General features: G+C 30.2%; 1 protein-coding gene across 1 annotated transcript in view; it reads right to left on the bottom strand.

The window, feature by feature from the left end:
* Nucleotides 1–17,216, bottom strand: part of Not1 (CCR4-NOT transcription complex subunit 1) — a 143,798-nt gene that overhangs the window by 85,087 nt on the left and 41,495 nt on the right. The window contains exons 10-17 of the mRNA XM_075374038.1: nt 15,198–15,308; nt 11,827–11,985; nt 11,420–11,535; nt 9,880–10,295; nt 8,997–9,172; nt 8,206–8,330; nt 3,034–3,226; nt 1,934–2,119 (exon numbers count right to left, since the gene is read on the bottom strand). Coding sequence (XP_075230153.1) covers nt 1,934–2,119; nt 3,034–3,226; nt 8,206–8,330; nt 8,997–9,172; nt 9,880–10,295; nt 11,420–11,535; nt 11,827–11,985; nt 15,198–15,308 — 1,482 coding nt within the window. The remainder of the gene's footprint in view (nt 1–1,933; nt 2,120–3,033; nt 3,227–8,205; nt 8,331–8,996; nt 9,173–9,879; nt 10,296–11,419; nt 11,536–11,826; nt 11,986–15,197; nt 15,309–17,216) is intronic.

Below are 17,216 nucleotides of genomic sequence, written 5' to 3'. Positions count from 1 at the left end.
TCCTCAATTACCAACCAGACCATAAAGGTCAAACCACAGCCATTTGGATGCAAACCGATGGCTATAGTCTTCTGGGATCAGTTTGTCATGCTGCTGATTGATTTCATGCCACGTGAAATGACTATAAATGCAGAAGCCTACTGCAAAACTCTATGTACATTACGGTGCACCGTTTAAAATTGGTAACGTGGACGGCTGACTGACGGCATCATCCTGCTGCATGTCCACTGTTGCGGGTCCAACATGTGATATACTGAGAACACTTGGATAGGAAATTTATGATCACCCATGTATAGTCAGGACTTAACTCCTTTTGATTACGATTAAAGAAAGCTGAAAGAATTTTTGAGTGGTAAGCAATTCATGGGTAACAAACTTAAAAATACTGTTAATCATTGGCTAAGTGGACTGGCGGCAGAATATGACAAGGGTATATTAAAGCTGGTGTATCACTGATAAATGTCTTAATTAATGTGGCAATTATACAAGGTGTCGCTATTAAATGAGACTGATGCTGCTACAGAAGAACTGCACATTCACTAAATTTGTATGACCGACAGCTGTGTAACGTGAAGCCTTCTCTTTAGATTGTTTGCACTACAGTTTCTGTAGACATATTAGTCTGGCCGTGGCCTTCATTTTAACATCTGTTTTTTTGTTTTATTAGAGCAAAGAATTGTCATGAAATTCCATATGAAACTTGGAAAAAGCCACTACTGAAATTTATCTTTTATTAAAAAAAAGTATATGGCAATGAATGTTTATCACGTGCGCAGGTTTTTGAGTGGTTTAAGTGTTTACAAAATAGCCGAGATGTTGAAGATGATGTTCGCCCAGGTTGCCCTTCCACATCAAAAACGAATAAAAATATTGAAAAAATTGGTAATCTGATCTGATCTGTCTATTGGTTAACTATTCGTATGATTGCTGAAATTGTAGGAATTGACAAAGAATGCGTAAGGCAAATTTTACATAACAATTTTAACATGCAAAGTGTGTGCGAAAATGGTGCCTAAAATTATCACAATCAAACAAAAAGAAGCTTGTGAAAATGTTTGTTCTGACACTTTGAATGTCACTGAAAATGACCCAAACTTCTTGGAAAGAGCGATAATAAGTGATGAATCTTGGTTTTTCATTTATGATCCACAAACTAAGCATCAATCATGCACTGAAAGTCCAACTTCAAAGCTATGACAACTCTTGTTTTTGATATTCATGGGATTTTGTACCTTCACTGGGTTCCTGAAAGTCAAACTATTTTAATCATTACTACCTTGAGGTCCTTGTTCAACTCCGTGAAATAATAAGAAAAAACAACCTAAATTGTGAAAGAACAAGTCACAGGTTCTTAATAAGGATAACGCACCGGCTCACACTGCATTGTCTGTCAAGATGCTTTTAGTCAAGTATAATATCCCAGTGTTAGACCATCCCCTTATTCGCCTGACCCGGCACTATGTAATTTTTATCTGTTCCCAAGGTAAAATCTGCATTAAAAGGAACAAGATTTTAGACTGCTGAAGATGAGAAAGAAAAAGCTGTGAAATGAAAGAGCTCATAGAAGACTTCCAGCATTGTTTTCAACAATGGAAAATTTGCATGGAATGTTGTATAGGGATAGAGGAAGGTTGCATATTGAAGAGGATAATAACCAAATTTGTATAGATTTAAAATAAAATATTTTACAGCATTAGTTTCATATTTAATAGCCACACCTCATATAGAGAAGTAGTACAAGGCATGTAGTTTAAGAGAAATAAAAAATATTGATAAAGTTTTAAGAATAAATTTTTTTATAATGAAATGGTCTTAGTTTAGTGATAACCTCTTGTAGTAACTTTAGAAAAATGAAAATTTCTTATGAGAAAACACAGATGAAAAATTAAACAAATTCTAAAGAGGCAGATACTTTTAATTTGTCATTACATACCCTAGCTGATATTACAGATGTAGTTGTTGTAGCTTTAGAAACGTTTATAGATGTCGTAGTAGTAGTAGTAATTGTTGTGGCAGTGATGGTTTTATACGCCGTAGTTGTAGCAGACATCAATGCAGGTAAAACTGGACCTTGTGGTCTATTAGGAGGCTCCTGTGACTGGATACCATATTCCAAATACTGAAATGAATACATAAATGATTTAAGAGCAATGCAATTGAAATACAATTAGAAGCTGAAAATGCTGTGAATAAGTAACTGAGTTGGTTATTGAAACATTTTCACATAATACATTTTTTTTACAACTATAAACACTTTTAATAATTTTATTTTTTTATAATCCTACATTGTCATCTGTTTAATTGTTGAATTTTTCAGATGCATTTCACTTATATAAAAAGCATCTCCAATAGAGAATAACTATAAAAATTTAATATTGTAAAAAATAATTATGTAATTATTTTTATCATAATCATTATAATTATAGATTTCATAAAAATTATCAACATTCTTATTTTATCAAATCATAGGAAAAACAAGTGACTAAACTTATCAAACGTAATTGTTTAAAATATTAATTTTCTATTTTAATAAAGAATTTCACCACAAGTTGATTTTTCTTCCATAGATACAATAATAAAGTGCAATTTTCATTGGAATCAAACCAACTGGTTTGAATACATTCCATTTGAGCCAATACTGATTATTATTTATTACGATTCCCACTTCATTCTGTATGAAAAAAACCATATATTTGTGTAATTTTCCAAATCATTTGTTTGAGATCAACTCCTTCTTCAAATTTACACAGGAAGAAATAACTATAAAAATTAATAATAATATAAAACAGAATCAAAAACTGTATAATGTTAATTGAGTAAAATAATCTATTTATAAAATTGGATAAGACTTAAAACAAAACAATAATTGATGCCACAGTAATTAATTTAATTAGGAACAATTACTACAAGTAATATTAAATCTACCAAAAGGTTAATACACTAAATAAAAATAAAAGTTAATATAACATCGCAAAGATAAAATGCATATTGCCATTCAACAAAAAGTAAATAAAACAACTTAAATTTAGATACCTCAATAAGATGTGGTGGGAATTCTTTGAAATGTGGAATAGCCATAACATGTTCACAATATTTCTGATATTCTTTTAATCTAGATTTAAATCGATCTAAAGCAGCAATTCCAAAATAATACATCTTTGTACCGTGTGGCTTTCTTAAAGCATCAAGAACAAATCTCAAAGCTAAACCTAATGTCATGTAATTCCTGTAAGAAAAAAGACAAAAGAATCAACACCAATACCAACATGACATAGTTATGCATACCATCAATAATCAAAGAAATTGAATTCCATTTAGCAAATTATGTTATATATAATTTTTAAGGATTTTGGAACTGAAATCAAAACTTGTACTTGAATGTGCAGAAGTGGCTTAATTATTCTATAAAGAAATATACAGCATCATTTATCATAATTAAATGCTAAATCCTTTTCTCAACCATAACAGTGATTGATTCAAATCATCCTTAACCTTTCTAAATCCGCATGGGTCGCGAGTCTTCTCTTGCAAGTTACTAATTATGTGAGCGAAAAATTTGTCACTACTCATTCATTTATAGTCGGAAAAAATAGAAAAAAATACAGGTTATAGAAAAAGATTCATAGATTCGAAAAAACTGAACCGTATGTCTGTGCGATTTTTTTTACATATGTTACAGCTGAAAATCCGACAAGCATAAAAAATTTGGAAACAATACGTGACTTTCTTCGTTTAACCCTTTCCAGAGTAAAAATCTTTTTATCGGAAAAAAGTTTTTATACAAAATTTTATAAAGCACATTTCGCAGATTAAAAAAAAATTAATTTGGTCCAAATCGGGCCAAATTTGAGTAAGATAAAATGAAAACTAACATGAATGGCGAGACCGGGACGTGTGGGGTCGCTTGACAACAATGCGAAAATGATGGAATTCAGCCCCACCCTGCTAGAGTGATATAAAGTGACAATTTATTCTCATTCTCCTATGTTTGTTCTATGCATTGAGTAATGGTACAAGCTTCTTGGACAAAAGGCTAAGCCTACACAAGAGTTTGCGTAAACGTTGACAAAAAATCCCCCTCCCATTTGTAACTCGACCAACTCTGTTAGAAATAAGACTAACCGAATGATCCCGATGTCGCTATGCTCTACGAAAACGAACGATTCAAACTGAATACAAAGCTAACGTACGAGGTTAAAGTGGGAGAAGTTTTTCATAGCATATACACACGACCGGCTTCCTCAGCTGGCCGCAGTAATGCAACTTCAAATTTCTATAACAAAATTTCCCTTTACAATGTACAGATACAAACTACATAACATTAAAGATTGAAATCTGTTCTTTCCAACGATAATAACAGCTTATGAATAGAACGATCAGTTCATATTTTACAGGCGGCAAAAGAATAGCCTTTCAAATCCACGTTATTGGGTTAACGGCATTTAACAGGTTAAATTGCAATTTTTCAGAAAGTTAATAAATTTAATACAAGGCTTAATTGGAAAGCAAATATAGTTTTACCATAAAAAACCCCCATAACTTTCAACAGAATAATTTTATTATTAAATGGAAGAGCATACCTTTAGTATGAAAGTATAAATATTGAGTATTATTATCTTGTGTACAAAAAAGCAAACTACTTTTTGACATAATTTCCCTCATTATTAAAACTCTTTTTATACCGTTTAAAACCTTTTTCCCCCAGTTTTTTATTCCTTCTTCAAAGAACGCCTCGACTAGTGAAGAAAATCACCGGTGTATGGCAATTTTTTTCATATTACCATCACTGTCACAGCACTGAACACCAATGAGTTGCTTGAGATGGAAAAACATGTAATAGTTATTTGGTGCCAATTCAGAAATACAAGATTTAATTTCTCCCAGCCAAATTGTATCAAACTTAGAATTTCAATTGCAACATGCAAATGATCACTGCCTTGAAGCAACTAAACCTTATGACTGAGCATGCCTCTTGTCTTGTTTTGGATTGCACAACATATAGCCTTCTGAAAGTATCACAATAAAGCAAAGCATTTACATTCTCAGGACTGGCAAAAAGTCAACCAACAAAACCTTTTTCTTATCCAGAAAAGTGCACATGATTTTCATGTTGAAATGGCGGTTTTGCAGTGATGTGAAAGACCAATATCTCGTCACCATTCACAACTCAACTCAAATCATAATCTTCATTTTTGTACTGGCTAAGAAACCACTGAACTGTCTAATCGCTTAATTTTGTGAACCTCTGTCAACAGCTTTGGTACCAACAATAAAAGAATTTGTGATAACCTAAGTTTTGTCATGATTTAATGTGGAACTGTTCATGAAATTTCAGAGAACTCAATATATAATGAAGAAATTGAAAACCGTTGAATTTCTTTAATTTTCCACTCATGTAACCAGATCCTTATTCACGATTAAAGGGCATCCATTCCTTTGTTTACCATGCACATTACTGCATCCCTTATCGTACTGTTGCACCCACTTACTAACAATTCTATCACTCATAGTTTTTTCACTATAAACTTCATTAATTTGCTGATGAATATTAGCTAGTTTGATATTTCTCATGTTTAAAAATCTGATAACTGCTCTAATTTCATAATTGGCAGGATTTTCAAATGACTTGAACATTTTAAATGATGTTTTATTTATGTTTTGTATGTATATGTATTTATTTGTATATGTTTTACTTATCGCTTTATTTGTAATGGCACCTATCAAAAGCAAAAAACGAATGAGATATAACATGTTATTCATGCGTACCATGAATAACATGGTGCGCATGCTCAGAACTGCGATCACAGCACTGCAAGAAAACATGCTTACTTCCCACATACAATTGATTTGAGTGTTATTCTCTGCCTTTCCTAGCATTGTCTCTAACATTCATAGTTTACATGTTTCAAAGTACCTCTATTCTCAAAACTACTTTTAGCACACTTAAGAGGGTGCAAAAAATAATTATCAATCACATCAATTATGATAATCCAAGTGGATAAATAAAATATTGTGGAAAAATTCCGGATACATCTCATACAATTAAAAAACAAGTGAAGCAGGATTAAATCTGAGATATTCCTGACTGAAACACAAATTCATTTGAAGTACACCCTTAATAGAAGACAAACTGCTAGTACCCAACAGAGGATGAAAAAGAGAATATAACTCTAATCCATCCACAAAAAATTGTTTTATCATTACAATCACAGTAATTATGACTATTATGTTTTCGAAAAATAAACAAAAATTCTATCAATCTGAATTACACAATTACAATTATAAAACAATTATAAACTACAAAAACATCATATTTACTGTTGTTAGAAATATTTGCCAACAAAATTACTTTAAACTTAAAAATAAATATTATATTCAGGAAAATACTTTACCAATGGGTTTTCCATTATCAGCTATCACGTCCAAGATTTATTTACAGAATTATGAAGACAAAATTATTTATGGCATTATTCATACACATGATATCCTACTATGGACTAGGTATGTTGATGATGTTTTTGTAGTTTATAATTCCATTACACTCAATGAACATTTAATAGTTTTGAATAAAATTAATTCATATTATAATAGTTTGAAATTTACTTTTGAAATTGACATAAATAGAAAAATTAATTTTCTGGATATTAGTATCGAAATTAAAAAAAATAATCAATTTATAATGTCAGTATTCAGGAAACCCACAACCAATAAAACTACAATACATAGAAATTCAAATCATCCATGGTCACACAAAATTAGTTAAAATACACACATGATTAATAGAGCAATTAATTACACACAATATAATCAAAGTAAATTAAACAAAGAAATAGATATTAATTTTAATTGTTAATACATACAAAAAACAAAATTCAAAAATTAATAATACTATCTCCTATATCTATAAATAATACACAAAAATAATTGACAACATAAATTTAAACTATTTATACATTGATAATGTTGTTGAAATATAACTACTATTTATAATAAAAGTAAATTTCAACTGGCATATAAGACAAACAATCATAATAAAATATTTAAAAAATAACAATCATACTGCTTACATAATTCATGCGGATTTATAAAATAAAGTGTAATGATTGTGACCATATATATAATTAATAGGTCTTTTAAAACTAGAATTTTAGAACAAATTAGAAATTATACAAATGGTAATTTAGGTTTATCTAATGTTGCTGACCGCCTTATTAATAACAAACATACTGTATCTGATATTTGGAAAAATTTGGAAATAGTGGAATTCAAGAAATTTAATTTAAACAATAACAGTAAAAGTTTGGACATTTTGGAGATACGATATATATATAAAATTAATATACATATATACAAAAGAATTTCCAACTTGATTAACTTTCAGGCAGAATATGAAGATGACATTCTTATAAAAGCAATACATGGCAACACGTTTTTTAGATAGAAATAGACATCATAATGTATATAAATTATTTAATTCAAATCACTCAGTAATGTAATATTGGTTGGTCAGGTTACAACATAAATTTTCTATTTTTTTATTTTATTTTTAAATTTAATTTTAATTTTCAATTATGACATCAAATTAATATATATGTAGTTATATTATTTAGTTGACTTCATATGTTTGTATATATGATTGTAATTTAATATTTTAATCTTTTAATTTTAATTATAAAAAAAAATTATGTTTGAAATGTAATTTTATATAAATCTATCTTATATTCAACTGATAAGGGATTCCAAAAAAGTGCTTTTGAAATAAAAAAATAAGGTAAGTGTAATTTCATTTATTTTGTAATTCTGTACTTGAATTGTTCAAATTGGTTTTTGATTATAAAATACAATATATTGGTACAGAGGAATGTGGGTCGTATAAGTAGTATTGACTTTAGAAAAATCATACACATGTTTATATAAATTCAAAGTTTTAATATATGGAAGTACAAAGATGACTTTTAGCTACTCAAGAGCAATCTGTTATTTTAAATTAATTGTGTATCTAATATGTTCAAATTATCAGGTAAATAACTAGCAATGAAATAATAAATGAACCACACAATATAAAATACAAATAACAAAGTAACTAGACAGACAAAAATACACATGTAAAACTTCTAGATAGTTTACATCAATGTTTAAAGAATAAAAAAATAATAGTGAAAATGTAAAATTATCCTAATTTAAAATAAATTAAAATCAACTTACGTTACAAGGCCTCGCTCAATAATTCCCCCAAAAAGCTGTGCTGTGATATGCAATTCCTTTTCTGGATATTGCGGGAAAAACCTGTACTCTTCAAATAGATTTCTTAACATACAATTGAAAACTTCCTGAAATAATAAATGAATCGTGATTAATGAACTGTTATTTTTCAAATAAAACTATAGTTATTAAAAATTACTTTATTATATTAATCTTATGTCTATAATTTCATAAAAATTATTTTCTGGCAAATTAAGTAGTTTCAGTTAAGAAAAGTTATAGGCACAAAAAATTCTTTAAAAAATTTCCCTTCACAGGTCATGAAAAAAAAAATTAAATCTGTATATAAAAACCCAGCGAGTAATATAAATAGATAAAAATCAACTTCAATGATCAGCTGTAGCTTGATTTATGTCAACACCTTCATGCAATTTCACCTGCGCTCAATATAAGAGAGAAATTATTAAAATAATGACTTGATGGACATCACACACTAAGTCTAAAAATAAATGTAGTACAAAACACAAAGAAATAGAAATTGGTTATTTACAACAAACTTAACACATTCTGAAAGTTTTGAACTCTACAGAAAATAAAATACAAGATCAAGAGTTATATGACCAATTATAAGAAAACTTTATATTTTATTTTATATATTTAACTTTTTTCTTTTTAGAAAATAAGCATTTCGGGAAGAAATGTTTCATTCCACACGAATAAGAAACACATCAACAAAAAAAATCCTGACAAGATCTGTTAAGAATAAATAACAATTTATAATTAAAAATACTTACCCTTTCTCTCTTATGAGGTGAATCTTGGAAAGATTTTAACATTTCTAATACTTCATCTATTGATAACGTAGGATGTGGTGGATGATTGTAAATCCGCTGGAAGTAGCTGTTTGCTTCATCTTCAATTTCTTTAGATACTGGTGCAGGCATATCAGGGAATAAATTTGATATCTCGCCTGTTAAAAAATTAATGAAAATAATTTCACCAATATAAAATATTATAAAAAGTTATTCTACAAATAACAAAATTAGTTAAAAGTATTAAAAAATCTGTAAAAAAATATACATAAATAACCACTTGCAATTCAATGAATGCAAAAATATCTCCTGGTCAACAATGTATAGTCAAACTGTCTACAACTAGTTCAGGCTGGATGAACCAAAAGCAATAATCCACTGAATAATAAATTTAAGCAAAATTTGTAATATATTTATCAACTATTTTCCCCTTTATACAAATCACTCTTTAAAACTAAAAGCACCTATTCAATAAGTATTTGAACATTTTTTTTTGTTTTTAAACCAGTTGAATTGCTTCTTTCAGTTTCTCCAATATTTTTAGTTTCATGTTGGATAATATCTTTCACAATATCTCAAAAAAAAAAAATCATAACTGAGAGGTCTAGTACAATAAAGGGCAGGAAAACTGTACTAAAAGAACAGTATTAAATCATTTTGAAGTGGGAGTTTTCCCACTGAACCTTATTTCAGGTTTCACATTCCAAAAGCTAGTAAAATATGAACTACTATGACTGCCACAATACACAGACAATGGTTTAAAAATTGTTTTTTTCTTTGATAAAGTTAACTTAGAAACAAATTATACTTGTATATAATCAGTGTAAAAAAAATTTTAAATATAAAGATTTATATGTGAACATACCTAGTCGAGGTTTTTCAAGAGCATTTTGCTGTGGTCCCATTCGCACACCAACACTAGAAACCAATGGTGGAGGACCTGGTGTGCCTAAAGGAATACCCATAGGAAATGGTGCAGGTGACTGTGAAGGACCCATCATCCGTGAAGGAGATCCAGGAGTAGAAACAAGAGGGCCGAGCGCCCCTTGTACTGTAAATGCAGAACTACTTGGTGGGCCGCCTAAGCTCATACCGGCTAATGTTGATCCAAGATTATTTAATGAGTCAACTTGTGGTGTTGGAAATGGTGTAAATGTTGGTTCCATTGAACGATGTGCTCTTAATACACCTGAAGGAGGTTGTCTAGGTTTGGTACTTAATAATATATTGCAGTTTGATACCATATTTACAATTGCATCAGACAGTTCTTGTTGAACATTTCTGTAAAAAAAAAATCAGCAATATAAAAAACATTACAAAAATATTTTATTAAGTTTTAAAAGACAAGTTGAAAAACTTTATAAGGAAATATTTAATTAGCAATAAATTAATGTATTTCTAATATGTACAGTTTTTATTTTTATTAAAAGTATAACTTTTTGACGGTTTTTTAACAGTTTGTCAGAAATGTTTGAACAATGTGATACTTTCACAATCTTTATAGTTTGTAGCTAGCTACCAATGCGTGATAATTAAAAATACTGAAAATTTGATGTGCATTTATTACACAGATATAGGAAGTTTGTCATAATTTAAATTCACTGAATTTAAACTGGGAAGTTCACCAATTTAAGAAGTGATGGTAGATTTTTGTATAATTTTTCACTAAGTGACTTACTTTGGTTTTTTAGAGTTTGAGATATTAAAAACAAATTTAATTTATAGTACATTTTATAGATGTATACAACTCAGCAGCTTTATAATCACACTAGAGTAATATGAAAAGAAGAAAGGGTACCCGAGTTCACTTCATCTGATATATTGCAACGAAGTACTATATGCTGATTTTGTAAATCTTTGTTTTTAAAAATGTTTTAATAAAACTAGTTTTAAAGAGACATGGTGATTAACAGGAGGTACTTTGGAAAGAATGGCAGAAACTAATATGCGTTAAAAAGAAAAACACTATACATTAAGTACAAAATTCAATAGTTGGTGAAAAGAAAATCACAGTTCTAACTTCATATTCATAAAAACTTTATTTAAATTAAAAAAATTAAGGTCTGGGCACATTAATAAACTTCATCACTTACAATTCTATGATTCCAAAATGCCTAGAATGTCTCAGTTAGTAGTATCTTGACACTTTAATATATAAAGGATAAAACAGAAAAGGCTGAAGCCACATTTAATAGGTCTGTTTCGTTCCTGTACATTACCAAAGTGAAACAACACTGAAAGCAATTTAATTTCATGATACTGCCATATTAATTAATGGTTAATGAGCAAAATAGTTGAAGCCATTTAAAAAAGGAATCAAAGGAGGATTTTGCTGATAATTAACATAAATGTTTTGTAATAATTACCAAAAACTAAATTTAGCAATAAAGGAATATATTACTAACCCAGTACAGGTTTGTAAACATACAACCATAGTAGTAAGAGTTTCAGGAGGTAACTGTGCTGACTTGGGTAATGTCTCCTCTTTTACAATACCCCCAGCAATTTGAGGACATCGTCTCTGTAACAGGAAAAATACATAACTTTATAAATATAGAAAACCTCAGAACATGAATGTAACAAAACTGTCAACATACTTTTCATAACCTGTTCTTGACTTTATATGTGTAGAAAGTTTACTTTACAGAAGTAAAGAAATGGTCAGTACAATTTCTACATAATACGATGACTAAAAAAGATTATATAAAACTTTTCACATAGGAAACAAATGTTTAATATCAATCAATGATAACAATATTTCAAATATTTAAAAAAAATTGAAGTAATAACTAGATATAAAAAAAAAACTTACCTGAAGAAACTTTACACATGCTGAAACAAATGGTTCTCCATGTTCTCTTATTTTATCATTTAACCACTTATCTAATTTAAGGTACTCTCTCCTTGAAGCAAGACATGCCAAATCAATTACAAACAGGAATGACTGAGCATTTAACAATAATGAAAGTGCCTGTAAAAATAAATGACAATAATGAATAATAGTTTGCTAAATTTTTTTTTAATTATTAAAAACATATTTTAATATAGTAATCTACATGCTAGGTGCTAACTTTCTTTTACTATAATTCATACATATTTTTTAATATAAAGCAATTCAAAAAGATAGACTCGATTTCATAACTCTGTATTCCAAATTAAGAACTAATGACAAATCTGAAGTAAATTACATCTGATAATACTCATAATAAAGTTTACAGATACAATTCACAAATGGTCTTCTCCAGCAGCACGGCACACATCTAAGTGGAATCTGAACTTGTCCCATATGTGAGGAAGCATATCTTGATACTGAATTCACTGCAGCTGTGATATGGTTCCGCAGATTGGCCAGATTTTTTTGCTAAAGGTGGTATGTAATCTGCATTTTTCACAAACCCCCACAAGAAAAAGTCATATTGCCTGAGTTCAGATGATTCTGAAGGCCAGAACTGAAGAGCTAGGTCATCATTCCTGATGCAACCTATCCATCTTTGGGGGTAGAAATTCATTCAGACAATGTTGAACATATAGGTGCCAATAGGAGGAATTCTTGTAATTAACTCCATCCTATTGAAAATTGAAGTCTTGTGAATCTTCATTTAGTTGAGGGAAAAACCAGTTTTACAGTGCATCCTGGTATGTTATCCCAGTAACTGTGTGTTCTTTAATAAAGAATGGACCATAAACCTTTGTTTATGATACAGAATGGACCATAAACCTTTGTTTATGATACAGCGCAAAACAAATTAATCTTGGGAGTACCTCTCATACTGCAGTGTGTCATGGGATTTTATAATCCCATTTGTGAACATTGTGTCTCTTCATTTTTCCAGTGAGGTGGACTGTTGCTTCATCTCTAAAAATTAAACGTGTAAGAAAAGTATCATCGTCCATGTTTTCAAGCATTTGATCACAAAATTCAACATGCTTTGGTTTGTCCGCAAAAGCCTGTAAAAGTTGTAGGCAGAGTGACTTGAAAAATAAATGATGCTTCAAAATACACCAGACAGTTGGTTGAGGTATTCCAAGTTATCTGCTCATTTTATGATTGACTTTCTTGGGCTTCTACAAGACTTTCAATTCGTCTCATGTTCACTGCCACATGCGGTCGGCCAATGCTCTTGCCTTTACAGAAACACCCTGTTTGTCCAAACTGGTGAAACCGACATAGGGTTTCACCATTTCAGCAACACAAGGTTTCAGCCTCCTTGTCAGAGGGTTAATGTTAAATCAGAGGTGAAATGAACGCTGCACTACAGTTGCCAACTGAGATTTGCCGTACTCAAAACACAGAAAACCTTGTGTTTCACTGTAGCCATCTTACTCACAAGTGACACATAATGGCGGTGCAAGCACTCTAGAGGTTGTTTAGGCAACTACATGCGCTCTAGCGACGTTATTCGAAACTTATGGACCTACTCTCTCAACTACTACATAGATCAATCAGATAAAATGTACAGTTCAGGAAATATGTAGTTATAAAATTGAGTCCATCACTTAGAATTGCCCTGCATACATGCTCACTAGGCTACTGCCAACCCAATGAATTTTTTTTCATCTGCTTGATAGGTCCTCCTCAGCAGGTTATCATTACTGAGTGAATTATAAATGTTTAAATCTAAGTTCTTATGGCAATACACTCCCAATATTATATCACTCCCCATATAGCGAGTGATCATGAATTAATTAATTATTAATGCTACCCATTAATGATCAATGATAAGGTAACTCCCAATGATCAGTGTTTAACATTATCACTCATCAGTCATTATAATAGATAATCTGCATTGCTAAGAAATTCAATAATTCTATAAGGACTATAATTCCAATAATTCTTTTTCCTTTTTCTGAGTATATTAGATGGATCAAGTATAACTAAATCAAAGTATGCCTACCATTCCATTTCCCTCTTCACATCCATTTCCAATCACTTTCCCTTTTCCTAACAAAATTCTCAATCAGGTGTCTCTAATTTTGTCAATGGCACTCGTTAACAGTTTTGCGTTTTATTTTTCTGATTCAAATTCATAGTTCCCTCCTTTTCCTATCCCATTTCCTTCAAACTTTTAATACATCTCCACCTTATTCAGTTTCTTTTCAAAATCCAAAAATTTTATATTTATCCTATCTTTCCAATAGTACTAATTAACTCTCTCCCTCTTTGTCCCTCCTCTTACTAAAAGCAAGATTATTATTTCTATTGCATCTAATTTGTTTTCTGATTATTTTTCAGTGTCCACATTTCCTCTTTGCTTATAAATCAATATTTTATAATGTCTAGGTACATGCTCATTCCAGATCATATTATTTCAATGGCATTTGTCAAACTAACATATATGTTTCCATCGGAACATAATAATAACCAATCATCATTCACAGACAGGAAATGGAGAGTGCAATCCTAATTTTGTCAGATCTGCTGGAATTCTCCAGTTGGCTACTGTCAGAAAGGATACCTGGACAGAGTTCTGCCAAAACTCTGTTGTGAAAAAAAACAAACAGGAAAAACAAGTGTAAAAAAATCCTTTAATGGTAAAGAAACTGTGAGCTTAACAAGAAAATCATATATAAAAAGAATTAAAACAAATTTAAATGATAAATATAGCTATAAGATCACCATGACAGAGTGGTAGCATCTTGGTCTTTCATCTGGAGGTCCAGAGTTTGAATCCTGGTCAGAATGGCACTTTTCATACACTACAAAATTCCATTTCCATATTCCACATGCAAGCATCAAAGCTTCTGCCTAATTTCTTTAACCAAAAAATAAATAAATATGAAGAACGATCTGAATTTCCATGTTACCTAATTACTTGTTTGTAAATAAATGAATACCTGATTACGGAAAAGGCTAACTCTTATAAACAAGAACCAAGTTACCAGCTTCGAGTAAGTTAATAGAATATCAAACAAAATTAAGAATTTACAGTACAGTTATTTGTTGCACTTAATTTTAAAGACTAAAATATCATCAATAAAATTACAATAAAATTATTATGCAAATGAAGTACTTAATATTTCACAAAATTTATTTAGGAAGTAAAGCAACACATATTAAATTTAAACAATTCTCTTTCTTAAAAAAATAGAATTACTAAAAATAATATACTTAACCATGAAATTCTAAATAAAACATACAGAATAACTTTACATAGAATTTAAATAATTCAATTAATTATATACCTTCAAATCTTGTGCAACATCTAATATTCTTGATAACCTAGTTTGATCATTATCTCCTCTCGAATACCATTCTGCCATTGAGTGCATGACAACCTGCTTCACATGTAAATTCTGCAAATAAAAATAAAATTAAATGTTACTAAAAAAAATTCTAAAAGTTACTAAAAAACTTTTCTTTTTTTTTGTAAATTTCTTTTCTTTTTAGGTGGATAAATTAGATCTTACTTGACAGGTATAAACTCAAAATTATACTTGAGTATATTGATAAGATAATGTCAATAATTTTAATGGTAGCCCCAGAGAATTGGCGGACTCAATTGTTACTGTGATACTCTATACTCTTGTCATTTAAGCTTTCACAAATTTGGAGTGGTGAACAGCAAGCTTTTTACAACCAAAAATTTTACTAAAACAAAACAGTATTTAAATTAAGATGTTATGATAATGAATGAACCTTTTATCTCACTCAACTAACATTTAGGTCCAGAATTTTGAAGAAATAGGATCCTGAAAAAGAAACTCAAACGATTATGAGAACTGCTTTGTCATATAAAGCCATAATCATTCATTTTATTAACATGTAATTCTTAAATTTTCATAGTTTGAATCTTCACAGAACACTATCAGTCCTTCCATCCTTCACACTAGAGATAGAAGAACCAAACTGAATGATCAAGTAATTTTGAAAATATTCAATGAATGAATTATAATAAAAATTACCTGTAACTGGAGGACGATAACAATTTTTAACTGGAAAAATGAAAGTATTCCTTAGCACGCATTCCTTAGTGTGTAAATAAGCTTTATCTGTTATTTAAGGTCAAGATAAAAATGCCACTTGCTGTGTCATCACATTGAGTTATATGCCCTAAAGTCAAAGGCTTTTGACTGTCATTCTATTGATGTGCATTCAGCACTTCTGCAGAAGTGTGGAATTTCCAGAAGTGAATGAAAATACTTGTTTTTAAAGATATTATTAAAACAACTACAAGGGCAAATAAAAAAATCAATATATTTAATTGTAATTACACAAATGATACATACATTATTTTTCAACATAATTTCCCTCCTACTTCTATACTTCTATGCTATCTTTTAATGAGCTTTTGATTTCTTTCCTGGAAGAAAGTTTTTGGTCCGGGGTGCAGAAAATTTTTTACTGCTTCTACGGCCTCTTCGTCAGATCAATGATTCCCTCGCAACCCTTCTTTTAATGGGTGAAAAATATGAAAATCACTTGGAGCCAGGTCCAGACTGAATGGAAGGTAGTCCAGCAGCTCAAAACCAAGATACTGAAGGCAAAGGACTGTTTTTTTTTTGGGTTTTTTTTGCCATATGAGGGGTCGAGCATTATCCTGAAGCAAAATCATGTCTTTAGAAAGTTTACATCTTTTAGATTTGATTTTTTGCTTCAGTAAACGCAGTAGCTCACAGTAGTTGTCACTGTTTACTGATTGACCTTTAGGTATGAAGTAGACCAGAAGTGAACCTTCATATCAAGAATATCGTCATCACTCACCTTTCCTGCAGACATCTGTGTTTTGAATGTTTTTGCCGTGGAAGATGGATGTTTCCACACTAAACTTTGTTACTTAACTCTAAGGTTGAAAGTAATGGACCCATGTCTCATCAACAGTTATTATTCGGTTAAGAAATGAGTCTTCTTTATCTTTGTAACGTTTCAAAAGCTTCTGGGAAATTTTTAAACGATTCTCTTTGTGGATGCTGGTCAACTGATGTGGAACCAGCAAGCACAGACTTTTCAAAAATTTAAAGAATCATGAATGATTGAAAATTCTGAGCCATAGCTTATATTCAACTCACTTCCAATGTCATCAACTGTAATTCATCAATTACAAAGAATCATTTGTTTAACCGCTTCAATATAGTCATTAGTCTACCTTGCCGCTGTTCATCACAGAGAGAAATCTACCATTTTTAAAGCAATCAATCCATTCGTAGAACTTGCTTCCACTAAAACAAATTTCTTCATATTGCTGCTGCATTCGACGAATAATC

Source organism: Lycorma delicatula, chromosome 8 (genome assembly GCF_047948215.1).
Source record: "Lycorma delicatula isolate Av1 chromosome 8, ASM4794821v1, whole genome shotgun sequence".
Lineage (NCBI taxonomy): Eukaryota > Metazoa > Arthropoda > Insecta > Hemiptera > Fulgoridae > Lycorma > Lycorma delicatula.
This window is presented reverse-complemented; position numbering and strand designations above follow the sequence as displayed.